Raw genomic sequence first — 14,690 nt, 5'->3', positions numbered from 1 at the left:
TCAAATGTAGACAATGTGTTCAAAATAGGATAGAAAAAAATTATTTCCATAAACTTATAAAAGTAAAATGTTTTAATAAGTAAAATGATAGAAGCAACTACAGAACAGTCACAAATTGAATTCTTATTCTGATCATTCAATATTATCACTAAGCACATAGTACTCCTCACTACTATTACTAAAAAAAGATTCTAAGTCTTCATTGATTACTTATTGATAATTCCATTCATTAGGGCTAGCTCCTATCAAATAGTGAACACATTTGTTATCAAATTTTAATAATGAGTCAAATATTCAAAAGCTAAAATGAGTGAGAAATGCATAAGGTATATTAAAATGTAATTTTAATGATATAATTAAGGGGTTTCCTTGACATAAAATTGATTCTACATCATAGTCATTTCAAACCAGACTATTTTAAAGTCATCCTATATTAATGGAGATGCTTTAAAATGGGTCATTCATTATTTTCTTCATATTCTAGAGGGAAATGCATGCATTCTCAAGAATAAGGGAATTATTATGTAACATTATCACATAAAATAGCAATAACAAAGCTGTAAAAATCAGGTAAAAGCACAATTGAAAGACTTAAACACTAAATATGTTTCTTGGCCTTGAGGTAACAATTTGATTATCTTCCTACTAACTGGGACATGAAGGTTACCACACTTTCTCCTAAAGTATATTTTGTATACCACAAGGTGTAATCACACATTCACTGCTTGAGAACTTTACATTTTCCATCTCACTGGACAAAGGAAATTAGGTATGTGTAGGAAGATACTGCGCATGTGCTCAGTTAAAGATGTTGGTGGTTATTCTTACATACTGCAGAGATACGAATTCAGTAGTAATCTCGACCACTTGTTCCGTCCTTGATTAGATTGGACTGTTTTTAAAACTACTTAAAGCAGAAAATACAGCACAAGTCTGCTAGAATCAAAACCATTACAATCACAGTGGATAAGAGAAAGGAGAGAGAGTAAAAGGATCTTGCACTTAGAATGAGAAAGGGGATGGAAGAAAACTAAATTTTCATTTTTCACAAAATCAAAAACCAAATTTATTCACAATAGGACCGTCAATGCCAAAATGCAGTTGAAAGTAACTGTCCCTAGCTGGGGAGATGGCTCAGTAGAATAAGTGGTTGCCTGGCAAGTGCAAGGGCCCAAGTTCAACACCCAGTTCTGCCAAAAAAAAAAAAAAAAAAAGTAACCATTTCTAAAGAAGTAAAAATGGGCAATACCAACTCATGAACCATTTTTTAAAAATAGTGTACCTTTTCATTTTGATTTTAAAAGTTCTTACTTGTATGTAATCAAATCTTCCATACCTTCTACTCAATCCAATTTACCCTACAAAGTTTAGAAGGGAAGACACTGCATACTTGGAAAATAAGACATACTTGCTGAGACATTTTCTTTTGATAAAAAGATTTTCAAAGAGAAGGGAGATGAGCAAAATTAATAGGAACAAAGTAAAAACGAAGATACTGAAAGTAATTGGTAAATTTTTCCTTTTTTCTCCTACAATTATAATAGGGAATAGAAAGCAATACTTCATACTTCAAGTCCAAATACCTAGCAGGGCACGGTGGCACATCCCTGTAATCTCAGCACTTGGGAGGCTGAAGCAAGAGGACTGTTGCAAGTTCTAAACCAGCCTGGGCTACAAAGTGAGCTCAAGGCCAGCCTGAACTGCATAGAGAGACCGTGTCTCAAAAAGACAGAAAAAAGAAAAAAACATTCAAATACCTAGTGTCGTACCTAGTGTTTGCATGGGAAACAATTCAACAGAGGACACATTTTATAAGATTATTTTATAATCACCCAAGAATCATATACAAGAGTGCAGGAAATCTGCCACACACTAAAGACCAAAGACTCCAGCTGAGGGCCTGGATCCTAATATCCTGCATGAGTCCAGCTGAAAATCTAGAACCCATAAAATGCCTCTCACAAGTCAAGTTAAAGGCCTAGAGCCCACGACGATGTCTCATGCAGGCCTCTTTCACATCTGTGCACTAGGAAGGCCCAAAGGTTAGCAGTGGAAGCTAGAAAGTGTGTGCCAGGAGGCTGAGGGGTCTGCAGTGGAGCCAGGAAGCAAAGCTCAAGGTAAGAACCAGAGCTCCCCCCAAAAGTACCACAGCCATCCTCAGTGATAGTGAGGGCCCAAGCTCCTTCAGCCATGAGGAAAGCTGAGTCCCATCAGGAAACCCAGCATAACAAATTTCTCAGGAGGCTGAGCAGTGCACCATCTTCCCCTCTGGAGCCAGGAAGCCATGCTCAAGGTAAGAACCAGAGCTCCCCAAAACAAACTGCAGCCATCCTCAGTGACAACGAGGTCCTGAGCTCCTCTTCTGACAAGAACAGCCAAGTTCGTCAGGAAAGCCAGCAGGACAAGGTTCCCCAGCAGAATAGCCCAAGAGAACCAGCAGCTCCCAGCAGCTGCTCTACGCAGCTTCCCCCACAGCCTCCCAACAGCTTCTCCAGCTCCCCTCTTTATGCTGCTGGCCACAACCCTCAGGCTAGTTCAGTTTAGCTGGGTATAACAAGGTGACCACCCGTTAGCAATCTACTACATCTGGAGAAAGTGATGAGTGTCCTAGAATTGTGATGTTCCTTGGTGTGATTTCCCTTCTCTGGCAGGTGTAATGTTACACTCACTTTCCTCCTTTCTCCCTACACCCTCCAAGCTATCATGGCTACCATGTGACTAATTAAGGCCAAAAGGCATAATGAAGAGGCTCGTCGCCTTCTGCTAACAGCTTTAACAGCTAACGTGACATGACACGCTTTCCTTCTGGCAGTCACTAGAAATGCTAACACGGTGTCTGTTCTGCCGCCCAAGTGCAACAAAGAACCCTCAGGTGGCCTGTGATGAGTACATGACATACGGAAAAAACAAATCATGGCAGCAGTTAGCGGGTCTGTTGGTTAGCTGGCCTATCTGCACTGGTATGCAAACTAGACATAAGATGTTGCCTTAGCAAAAGTTCCAAAGCACGGGCTCAGGGACCAAAGAGCACATAAGCTGTCAGCGCAGAAACTGTTCTGGGCCTGCTCAAGAAAAATATGTATGAGACCAGAGCTCAGCAAGTAACCCCACCTGCAAAAATGACAAAATGTTTGAAAGAACTGTTGCGACACAATGGAAGGTGTGACTAGGTTCTTGTGGCTAATGGACTTAATTTTAGCACTAGAACAAGAAGTTGGAAGAGTACTGTGTGCTGGTTGCTACTGATTTTTAAGAGGGTCTTAAAGACTCTCAGAGAGTCTTTCAACAGTCTCCAAGAGGCTATTTAAGACCTCAAACCTTCAGGCTCTCACCCTTCCATGGTCATACGCATGCTAACCAAATTGCTCAGCCTTGGAAAGAGGCCATATTCTCCAAGGCCAATAGCTTATGCAGCCAAGCTAAAGACCATGCAGAACTGCTCTAGGGTGTGTGCAAGGCAGGAACTATTTGCTACTGGTCTAACATAGTGAGGTAAGTGTGAAAAGTGTGTTCAGAAGTTTTTATAGCGATTTCAAACAGGAATGTTGTGTCCTGTTGAATCTAACAGTAAGTTTTAAATTAGGTTTGTAGTTACCAAAGTTTCAGGGCAAAACTCCCAGACTCCCAGCGCCAGGGGCTCAACAGACCAGGCTTGATCACCCATCCCATCATACCAATGGGACAAACAGTGGTAAAAGCAGAAAAGAAACATCATTCTGTACAGCCATGCTGGGAAGCACAGACAGGGTGTCCCTGAGAGGCTTACAGAAATCGTGGGGTTTTATAGAAAAGCAAAACAAAGGCAAGGGTCGAGGGTTTGCTTAGCTAGCAGCATACACAGGTAGTCCCAGTCAGATCCTGTGCTGCTTGATCAGTATCTCAGGAGGGGTTTAGTGAGGTCCTGGGAGAGCCATCACTGCGTCAGTGTACAATTCAGCCCCTAGCTTAGATGACAGCTACTGTTTTGGGAGGGAAGCCTCAGTTCCAACAGGAGGTAAGTGCTCCAGCTTGGGGGTAGGGGTGAGGAGGAATGACTGACAGACATCACACGGGACTCTTGCTTTTCCTTGAATCCCAAGGGATCAGGTTTAGGGCACTGGCTGGAGACTTCTAGGTATTGCTCCAGGGGCTGGAGAGTCCAAAAGCTGGCACTTAGATGTCCTTGCAAATCCTGAAAGCTACTGCTCTTGTGTCTTCACTCTTGAAGGGGGAGGAGATAATGCTAGGTAAATTTAGAGCTAATAAACCTTGTAATACAAACACTTAAGAGATTACCAAGCCTATGTGCAGAGATGAACACAAACCTGACTCCAAGTTTTGAGGCCCTATGGGAGACATACAAAGTAAAGACAGAGATGCCAAGCTTCACCCTGCTTCTAGGCAATTACTGGGCATCTGTGGGTCCAGGTGCTAAGTCCCTGCAATAGTGATAAGTTAGTTAATTTACTTTTCCCACAATTCATTCTTAATTGCCTCTACAAAATATTCAAACTGATTGGTTTTTTTAAACTGGCCTATGGAATTTAGAGAACAAGACTAGAACTCTGGCAACATCTGTTGATTGCTACAGGCTGGAGACTGGCTTGTGTCATTCGTTCTTCTCCAAACAGGAACATTTATATGTCTCTACACCACCTCCTGTATTCAGGAGGGGTGGAACACGGATAACTTCTATCCAAACCAGGTAAACAACTGCCAGGCATGGACAGTTATTATAGGCAGTCGGCTAGGGCTAGGTTCTCGAAGAAGCCAGTGCATAAGATGAGATACCTTACAACTGTAGGAGACAGACACCTCCACTATGGGCCAGATCTCAAGACAAAAGATAAAATAAATGCACCCACAAACTTTAGAGGTTACATAAACATCAGAGGTTGATATTCTAAACAGGTGACCATTACCTTGGGAAAGCCAAGGTAAGCCACTACCTAACCCCTACAAGAAAAGCCCCGTTCTGCATTCATGCCCACTTGCTATTTGACTGCCACCCCATTGCATCCCCATTTAAATCAACTTTCACTGAGCAAAATTATATTCATAATCTCATTGGCTGACCATGGTTTTGTCCCGCCTCATGCCTACTTTCCCATGTTTCCCACCTTGGACCTGCCTCACACTGTGGATCTGCTCCATAAAACTCCCCAGAAAAGGCAGGGTCCCCAGCATCCCACTCGGGTCCCCTTCTGTCTCTCTCACAGACAAAAGCTTTCTTTCCCCCAATATATGTATTCTGCTCTTAACCATCCACTGTTCCTAAAATTCATTCTTTAATTTTAGAGAACATGAACTCACACTGGACATTTAGCAGGTTAGGAGTTTCTTTCCCCTGTGTCACTATGGTGCCTGGAAGGCAAGGCTGAACTGTTCCGTTTCCAATTCTGTACACATGCTAAAATTATACCGTGCTTCTCCACTTCCTTCCTGGAGTTATGTATGGCCCTGGCTTAATTTGGCCAATGAAATACGCAAAGTGACAACTTGTGAAAAGTCCTAAGTCAGAATACATGAGTTAAGAATCTTGACATGTTTTCCCTCTGCTCTGGTGACTGCTAACATTCAACATGAAGTCTTCTTTGTCAGCCCACAAGTCCCAAAAAGACCCCAGCTGACCCAGTGTGAAGTCAAAATAAACTTGGTTTAAGTTCCTCAAATTTGAGGCTCTCGCCACAATACAACCTGCCTAACCCTAACAGCACATCAGCTCTTATTAATGGGCAAGAAGAGAATACTGGACCATAAAATACATTTTCTAGGTGTGAAAGCAGGATATGTCAAAGAATTCATAAGAAACTGATGCAACACAGTAAGATGATTCTAGAAAGAAAGATGAGAAAAGTGTGACTGTTATCACAACTGATAAAACAACAAAAGAAGGAAGAAGTCACAGACAACTATGTGTCATGGCATGTTTGGCAGTACTACACACAAACAACTTGCAGCCTGGAAAAGGACCTTAAATTCTTCAACATGATTCTCTAATAAGTACTGATCAGACTTCACACATAAGATGCAACTCAAAAAGTCTTTTTTCCACCAGGGTTGGGGACTAAATCCGGGGCCTTCACACTGAGTAAGTTCCCAGTCCTTTTTTTTTTTTTTTTCTTTTTCTATTGAGACAGGGTCTTGCGAAGTCTCTAAATTGCCTCGGCTGAACTTCAACCTGTGATTCTCCTGCCTCAGCCTTCCAGAGACATGCAAGCACAGATCATTTAAAAGGTAGAATGAATGCAGGATTTGCAACTTGCCCTGGGCAAGAGGGTTAGCAAGTAAAATGAAAACGACAACTAAAGTTGTCCTAGTTGTTATTCAGCACCAAAATAGCAAGAAATTCCCCTGAGGCATAAAGGAGGAAGTACTTCAGGACAAAAATATTGGTTGTGGGCCAGGGATACAGCTCAGCGGCACAGGTGCCTGCTTGGCAAGCACGGGTCCCGAATTTGATTCCTGGTACAAACAAACCAAAAAAAAATCAGTCATCATGATGGACAACATTATGCAAAAACAACATCCTGGATAAAATGGAAATTTTTCTGCTAGGTGTGGTGGTGCACACCTGTAATCCCAGCACCCGGGAGGAAGCAACGGGAAGATCCTTGTGAGTTTGAGACCAGCCTGGGATACAAAGTGAGCTTAAGGCCAGCCTGAACTGCATAATGAGACACTGGCTCAAAAAATAAAACAAAACAAACAAAACAAAACTTGGCCTTCGCTTTAATAAGGAGACAAGCGAGGATTTGCCATTCGGTGTTCCTCTGGTACCTGGTAGGAGCGATCTAGATAGGTACTCAATCCCCTAAAATGAGTCCTGTTTACAATAATATACAGCTCTTCTGCTTTTGAATGGCTGAAAGACTACTGTGCTAGAGTAAACTTGCTCAAAAAAAAAAAATATTGAAAACTTTCTGCTTTTTGCTACATTTCAATTTTAGCATATCTGGCAGCAAGCTTTTCTAGGCAACCCTCAATGAGTTTCTTTCTTTTATAGCCCTAAAATTTTTTTATGATTAACTATAAAATTAATGGTTTTCTCTGTCAAGAAAAAGAAGTTAACTAAACTACTAAATAAATTATATCAAGATCTGTGGGCACCATTCTCTGGGAAAAGGCACATTTCATATTTTGCAGCAAATGGGGCATATAATGCTTACAAAGTTCCTGTAAGAATATTCTATCAAAAATTAGCTTAGTTACAATTCAATGCTGCTATTGGAAAACAGAGCCTGCTCACTGAACCATCCTCAAATAAAATGTTGATGAGATCTCGGCTTTTTTATGAGCTAAAGGAGGTAATAAAAGGAATCAACTTATCTCTACTTTGGAGTCCTTCAAAGCAGATAGGAATCAAATCTTCTACCTGCTCCCCCTGCTCCAGTACAGTGGTACTTTGGTTCTTCAGCTTCATTCTTTCTAAGTTTCTGGTTGCGAGAACAGAATGAAATTCAACGGTTACATTCAGTGTTGACCTTATGGGGAAATTTGATTCAGTTTTTATCCAATTTGATTTGTGACCACAATTGTGGAGAACTGAATTTGTGAACTGAGGTACCACTGTACTCATCCCCAAAAAAGGTAGGAAGAAAAAAAGAGGCTGTCCAGAATTCTCTGACATACGGAAGAAAACAGTGTCACAAAGATGTAAAATCTACTTAGATACTACCCAATGTTGTCTACCATTACTTTAAGCACAAAGCAGGGAGACCTCTTTGTGACACCTACTCATGACCTGAAAGTTGCACCCCACTACTGAGGATGCACATACTGACCATGCCAGAGAATAAGTGGTACTAATAATTGATAAGTGCCTAAAATCACATAACTGACTTATGCTCAATTTAACTGCTTATGCATACGAAACTGCAATCCCTACTGCTGTCACCAATACTCCATCCCCTACTTGAAGAGAACTGTGTACTGCTGTAACCACATTCTGTAAGAATACATGATGTAAGAATCTTAAATTCCAAGAAATATGGGATTCTTCCCAAACCACTGATGCTGCATTGAGCCTGTTCGCTTCTTGCAGTAAGTTGCACCCTCCCGTATGCCACACTGCTCAGCCTGCACAGCTGAATACTTCATCTGAAGGTGTCTACACAACAGGAGAAAGGACACTGAGTCAGGAAAGGCTGGATCCAGGATGCTCCAGAACAAGAATGCTAAAAGTGTGTCAAGCTGTTTATTTTAAGAATACAAATTACTTTTTATTTTATTTCTGCAGTACTGAGGATTGAACCACAGATCCCATACAGGTCAGATAAGAGCTCTAACACTCGGCTATCTTCCCAGACCATTTAAAATGTTTGCAACAGGCTCTAAATCATCAGAGGCAGCCTCGACCTTGTGATCCTCCTGCCTCAGTCTCTGGAGCACCAGGAACTACTAGCATGAACCACCACACCCAGCTATCATTTCCTCTTTAATTTTGTACTGTTTTGTTCATTTTATTACCAAATTTAAAAAAAAAATCAAATATGTGCTGACCCAACGTAATTGGGAGATCTAGCTTTCCTTTGCTTTTCTTACAGCAATATAAGAACATAGCGTTTATGCCTGACAAGATGATGCACATCTGTAACCCCAGCACTCCGAAGGCTGAGACAGGAGATTGCCATGAGTTCAAGACGAGCCTGTGGTATGTACTGTGTTCAAGGCCAGCCTGAAATACAGAGTGAGGACCTTTGATGATCATGATGATAGAAGAAATGACTAATACAGCATTTATACCGCACCACTCTCGGTCCCAGGACTAGTGCCACCATCTCCTAAACACAGGACTAGGGGAAAGGGCACGTTGGAATTTGAAAAGCAAACTATTTTACTTCTCTAGACAATCACCAGAGACTATCACTTCTGTTTCTACCTTTTCTCCCGAACTTATCCCCTGAGCATCTTTCCAAATTCTGTTTCCAAGAACCAACTTTCCCCTACCCACAGGTTGCTCCAACATCCTAGCACCACTTGTCCTACACGGTCCTTTTCCGAGCGAGAAAAGGGGCTTTGCTTAGTTTTGGTCACCCACCACCTCATTCCCTCCCTAGCCCGCCAGGCAAGGGAACTAAATGACAGCACCCGGCCCGGCGGAAGCGTCCAGGGGCGGTCTGTTCGGCACCCCAGAACCCAGGCTGGGGGTGCAGCGCTCGCCACAGGCAAAAACTGCCCACTCCTGCAGGCGGAAGCTGCAGCCCACGCCTGAAGCACCGCGCCGCCACCTACCTGCCCGAGAGCTGCGCGCAGCACCTGCCGGCGTTGGCCCGAACCGGACCGCACGGAGGCACAGGCGGGACAGCGGCCGCGCTGCAGGTTGCAGCTCCCTACCCGGCCGTAGCACCCCACAGCTCAATCAGTCTCCAGGGCAAAAAAAAAAGAAAAAAAAGAAAAAGGGAGCTCCTCCTTCTCCTCGTGCTTCTTACGTAAGGGAATCTTCAACCAATGGGAAGCTCGGGGGGCGGTGCGCTAGCAGCCCCAGGTGACAGACGACCACCGAGTCCTCCAGCCGGCGCGAGCGGGCAGAGCAGTTGCCGGGCCAATCAGCAGCATAGGAGGCGAGTGGGGAGGGAGAAGAAAGCGGGCAAAGCAGAAGCCCAATTGAATCGCAGGATCTTGGAGTGACAGGTCCAATAACCAATGGATTTCCGAGCGCGGCGCTCAGGGGGAGTGCCTGCTCGGGCCAATCGGCGCTAGCCCACGGTGCGGAGCGAGCGCCTCAAATGCTCGGGTTTCTCAGCTGATTGTCTCCAGCCGAGAGTTGTTTTTTGCAGCCACGGAACTGAGCCGCAGCAGCAGGAGGAGCTGAGACCCCCCGGGGGGAGGGGGCGGAGGAGAGGAGGCGGGGTCGGGGCGGCGGGGGGAGCCGCGTTGGCCGCTCCGCTCCGGGCTCCGGGTCCTGTCACGGCGCTGGCTGGGGCTGGAGGCTGGGGCGGGTGGGGGGTCGGGGGGCCAGCGCTCTCTCCCTGGACGGCGGCCCGGAGGCCGGCGCCTTCCTTCCCGCGCTCCCTCGCGCAGCCCCCAGGCCCCTCATGAGGGTGTCCTCGCCGGGTCCGGCCGTCGCCCCCACGGCCGGCCGCGAACCCTCGACGCCCGGCGGCGGCGGGAGCGGGGGCGGCGGGGGCGCCGCGGTGCCCGGCTCGGTGCAGCTGGGGCTGAGCGTCCTGCACGCTCTGCTCTACGCCGCGCTCTTCGCCTTTGCCTACCTGCAGCTGTGGCGGCTGCTGCTGTACCGCGAGCGGCGCCTGAGTTACCAGAGCCTCTGCCTCTTCCTGTGTCTGCTGTGGGCAGCGCTCAGGACCACCCTGTTCTCCGCCGCCTTCTCACTCAGCGGCTCGCTGCCCCTGCTCCGGCCGCCCGCTCACCTGCACTTTTTCCCGCACTGGCTGCTCTACTGCTTCCCCTCCTGCCTCCAGTTCTCCACGCTCTGTCTGCTCAACCTCTACCTGGCGGAGGTAAGGCGGGAGGACTGGGTGAGCGGGGCCGCCCTGCTCGATCAACTCCCGCTGAGGCTTGGGGTAGGGGACGATGCAGCGGGAGGCGGATCCAAGACCACCCCGGGGAAACTGAGGCACGCCCGGAGCGTGCGCCAGTGTTTTCGCCCCAAACTTGAGCCCCTGGTTGACTCGATGACTGCGCGAGGTTGGGGGAGTGTGAGTGAGAGTGTGCACGCCCCGCCAACTTAAAACAGCCCGACCACCCTTTGTTCAGCGTGCTGGTCCTCTAAGGTAAGGCGTGTTGGTGGCCCCCGAAAAAGTGGCATCGGAAGAAGTAGCCGCCCCGGGAGCTCTGCTGAAGCTGGACTGTGTTGAGGGAGGTTGGATGCTGAGGTAGCAGCAGCCCTGCTGAAGCTGGACCTCTGCCAGCCATTACGTCACCAGGCAGAGCTGTTCCCCTGCTATTGTTGCTGCGTTTCTTTTATTAGAAGCTTAGATTCCCTCCTGTATCTCCCTTCCTGTGGCTCGATAAGCCTCGCACAAATTCCCTTCGATCGTTCCCCCGCAGGGTTAACGATCGATAACCAATGCAGCGGGTCACCATAGGGACCTCTATCCAGCCTTTGAATGTTTGTCCCAGTTGTTTCATGCTTTAGTGATTTATTCTACTTCGTACAGCATAGCATTTGTTTCGGGAGCTAATTAAGAGAGAAGATAACTAGCTTAACCTGGGCTTACTGCAGAACCCTTCAAACTGTTTTTGCAATAACTTGCTTAATAGCTGGAACCTAATCACACCCCCTTGCTCTTTCGTGGGGAATTGCTGGTTGGGTTGCATTGTTCTGCAGCGCTGAGCTATTTGACCCATTTCAAACAGGTTTGGGAATCGAAGGTTGTCAGTCATGTGTGTCAGCTAATGATACTTCAGCCACTATTTTGAGATTACCCAAAAAAGTCCCCCTGTCACCCAAAAAGGGAGCTTGAAGAGAAAAAACAAGGTGACATCATACTTAATACTGACTAATATAGAACAATATTGGGTCTATGCAGCTAATCTTCTCAAAGGCTTTTTGGAGGTGATGAGAATTAACAGTTCCAAGCAAAAGTAAATAACATTTGAGGCAGGATGCGTGTTGATATTTTCTCCTTAAAACAACTTTCTCTCCCTTAATAAATAGGAAACTGCATAATTTTAGAATCACACAGTCGTAACTTCAGCTGTTCAGCACATATAAAACAACAGCTAAGGAATAAAACTCATTAATTCTTTTTTTCTTCTCTATCCTTTGGAATTCCAAGCAATAGGATGACAAAAAGACCCAACAGTAAGAAACAAATAAAAGACATAAATAATCATAAATCAAGTAACTGTGTGATAGTCGTGTCTGTTGCTTGAGGACATGCTGCTCTGCTAGTTGTCGTGTAAGCTGTTGTAACGCTTTTTACTTCTCCTGATGTATTGTGTTCTTCCTGCCATCATTTCTGATAATGACCCCTCATCCTGAAGCCTTTCTCCAGCTTCAGCTAGGTAATTTACCTGACATGACCAGCATGCTGTATGCTGTGAGCATCCGGTAATTTGGTTTCCGTGCTGTATGTTTTGACATACAAAACCGTGTTTATGATACACTCTAAGGTAGCTGGTGGGCATTTCATAAAGGACTAAGCACTTTTTATTTCTTGAGATATAAAAGGTGTATAAAGCCCACCATCTTATAAAGCATTTCCAGAGCCACCCCCACCAAGAAGATTCTTTTGTACCCTGTACCAGTCTATTTCTCCCAACTAGAGTTCTATCACAATAGAAAAACAGTACCTGTATCTAAGCTTAGAATTCTAAAAAGTCTGCATCTACACCATAAAATAGTGTAGATTAGGATTTTAGGCTGTTTATTGCTAATATTGCATACTAAGGAAGAATTTAAAGTCTGAAAGTCTCCCTATTGCCAGGTGTGGTAGCACATGACTGTAATCCCAGCACATGGGAGGCTGAGGCAGGATGAACGCCTTGAGTTCAAGGCCAACCTGAACTACATAGCAAAATCCTGCCTCAAAAATACAAAAAGTCTCCCTATTAATGAATCCTCTGTGTAATGTGCTTTATTGAAAAGCAATGAAACTCTTAATCTAGCAAAATTTAGGAAGATGAACTAAAGTTTTTTTTTTCTTTTTTGGCAATATCCCCCCCAAAAAAAGATGTGAGCTGCCTGTTTTATAATCTAACAATACAACAAACAGTATTTAAGAGAATAAGTTTTCAACTTTTTCAAAAATTTTATTTTAAAAGTATCTTGGGCTGGTGAGATAGCTCAGCAGACTGAAGTCCTGCTTAGGCAAGCGCAGGGACCTGGGTTCAATTCCCAGCACTGTTTGCTCGCTGGCCCCACTGCCCAAGTGCACACCTGTAATCCCAGCACTGGGGAGGCTCAGATAGGATCACTACGAGTTCGAGCTGCATAGTGAGACCCTGTACCAAGTACATTAAAAAAAAAAAATCTTAAAAATCATGTCCTTGCTAGTTGTGGTGGTACACACCTTTCATCTAAGCACTCAGGAGACTGGGGCAGAAGGATTGTTGCAAGTTCAAGACCAGCCTGGCCTACAAAGTGAGCTGAAGGCCAGCCTGAACTGCATAGAGAGACCTTGTGTCAAAAAAAAAAAAAAAAAAAAATATATATATATATATACACATATGCACACATATACACACACAGTATAAATAAAATCATGGCCTTATTAGGAAAAATTCACAAGAATTTATATGTAGAAGTACTGTATTTAAATCCAATGTTTTTATATCAGTTCCATGTAATTAGAAGTATTCAATTGAGCATTCTGAATTAATGAAGTTTTCCCAATGAGTTCATATTGTAGTAGAGTAGTTGGAAAAGTCTGGTGAAATGTAAAACATAACTGATATTCAACGTTTTTTAAGCCAAAGCCTTGTCTTTACTACCCCTATATTAACAATTCCATTTTACTTTGACATATTTAAAGCATTTGTTGTATCTATTTCTCACTAATTAAAAATATTTTAACTTTAAAGACTTGTCATAAAGAATCATGGACCAATATAAAAAAATAGTAGAGTAATTATCACTACTTTGGACACAGCCTGGTGGGCCTTCCAAAACATGTTTCTGAGAAGTTCTGAACTGTCTAGCCCACTCTCTGGTGACTGCACTGGAATGGAATTGAGATAAGGGGAAGCAGCCTTTTCTGAAGCAGGCCTTTCTGCTTCTCATACATACTTCACCTCCTAGGAGCCAATTGTTGGAAGGAAAAAGCTGTATACTAACATAGAAACAAGCATTGGACTTTTTTTCTGGCAGAATGAGGAGGACATGAACTTGACCAGAAAGGGAATCACACTCAACTTTCACCAGAGCAGACTTTATGACTTTAAAACAGATTGTCTGATAAAACTGAAGCTCTCTACCATTGGCTGTATGAAAGAATATAAAATGAGAGTTAATACACCATCTTTGGAGCATTGTGGTTCATGCCAAAATCATTGTGTTCATCGAGGCCCACAATGACATCTTTTTCTGGGAATTTTTCAATGCAAATGCCAGTTGCTTAACCAAGATAAAATATGGTCATTTCATAACAATGCCAAAACAGTTAAGAAAATTAAAAACATTAATTGTTACATTTGTGGGTACCATTATTGTCCCTGCCAGTGACTACTCTTCCGCATATTGGTAGCAGTTTAACATGTAACTTAACTAACTTATGTTGGTTTCATTATGTTCTGTGATTTCTCTCAGTATTTTCATCACCTATAACAGAAATTGACAATAAGTCAATTTATCATATTTTAATCTCATAGCAACTAGAACAACAGTGAATATACTGTTGAATGGCAATCTGAAAAAAAGTTCTAGAAAATATTTTAACCATCTAATATATGCAGGGTACATCTGAGAAGCCAGGTTTTCAGATGCACATCAGTCACAGAATTCATGATTACAATGCCTTAGATTTTATAGGTTTAATAATTGTAAGGCACTTTGTAACTTTTATCTTCCCCACCCCTGTGAAACAAAAAGGGCTGTGATTTCCCTAGGTTTATATGTTTGCTAGGTATCAGATATTGAGACTACTGTATAGCTAAGATACTAAAAAGTCCTTTTGAGTAAATCTTTCTATAGGATAACTCAACTGGACACCATTACTTCTTTATTTAGTGTTTCTCTAATTTACTTTCTCATTCTCTTTCAAACCTTTTCCTAAGTCTAGTGAACTCCTTTTTTTTTTTTTTTTTTT

The 14,690-nt window shown here is 43.6% G+C and overlaps 2 protein-coding genes across 4 annotated transcripts in view; one reads left to right on the top strand and one right to left on the bottom strand.

The window, feature by feature from the left end:
* The window catches only part of Txndc16 (thioredoxin domain containing 16), a 126,378-nt gene extending 116,947 nt beyond the window's left edge, over positions 1-9,431 (bottom strand). For 2 of the 3 annotated variants that reach the window (XM_023723755.1, XM_004638789.3), the window contains exon 1: positions 9,214-9,431. The gene's annotated coding sequence lies outside the window, so the exon portion shown is untranslated. Of the gene's footprint in view, positions 1-7,354; positions 7,416-9,213 lie in introns of all 3 variants that reach the window. The other variant, XM_023723756.1, reaches the window with a different exon arrangement.
* Positions 9,432-9,684: 253 nt separating this feature from the next.
* Positions 9,685-14,690, top strand: part of Gpr137c (G protein-coupled receptor 137C) — a 68,551-nt gene continuing 63,545 nt past the window's right edge. The window contains exon 1 of the mRNA XM_004638747.2: positions 9,685-10,439. Within this exon, the coding sequence (XP_004638804.1) occupies positions 10,017-10,439 (423 nt within the window). The 5' untranslated portion in view covers positions 9,685-10,016. The remainder of the gene's footprint in view (positions 10,440-14,690) is intronic.

The sequence above is a fragment of the Octodon degus genome, unplaced genomic scaffold (genome assembly GCF_000260255.1).
Source record: "Octodon degus isolate 3935 unplaced genomic scaffold, OctDeg1.0 scaffold00102, whole genome shotgun sequence".
NCBI classification, from domain to species: domain Eukaryota; kingdom Metazoa; phylum Chordata; class Mammalia; order Rodentia; family Octodontidae; genus Octodon; species Octodon degus.
This window is presented reverse-complemented; position numbering and strand designations above follow the sequence as displayed.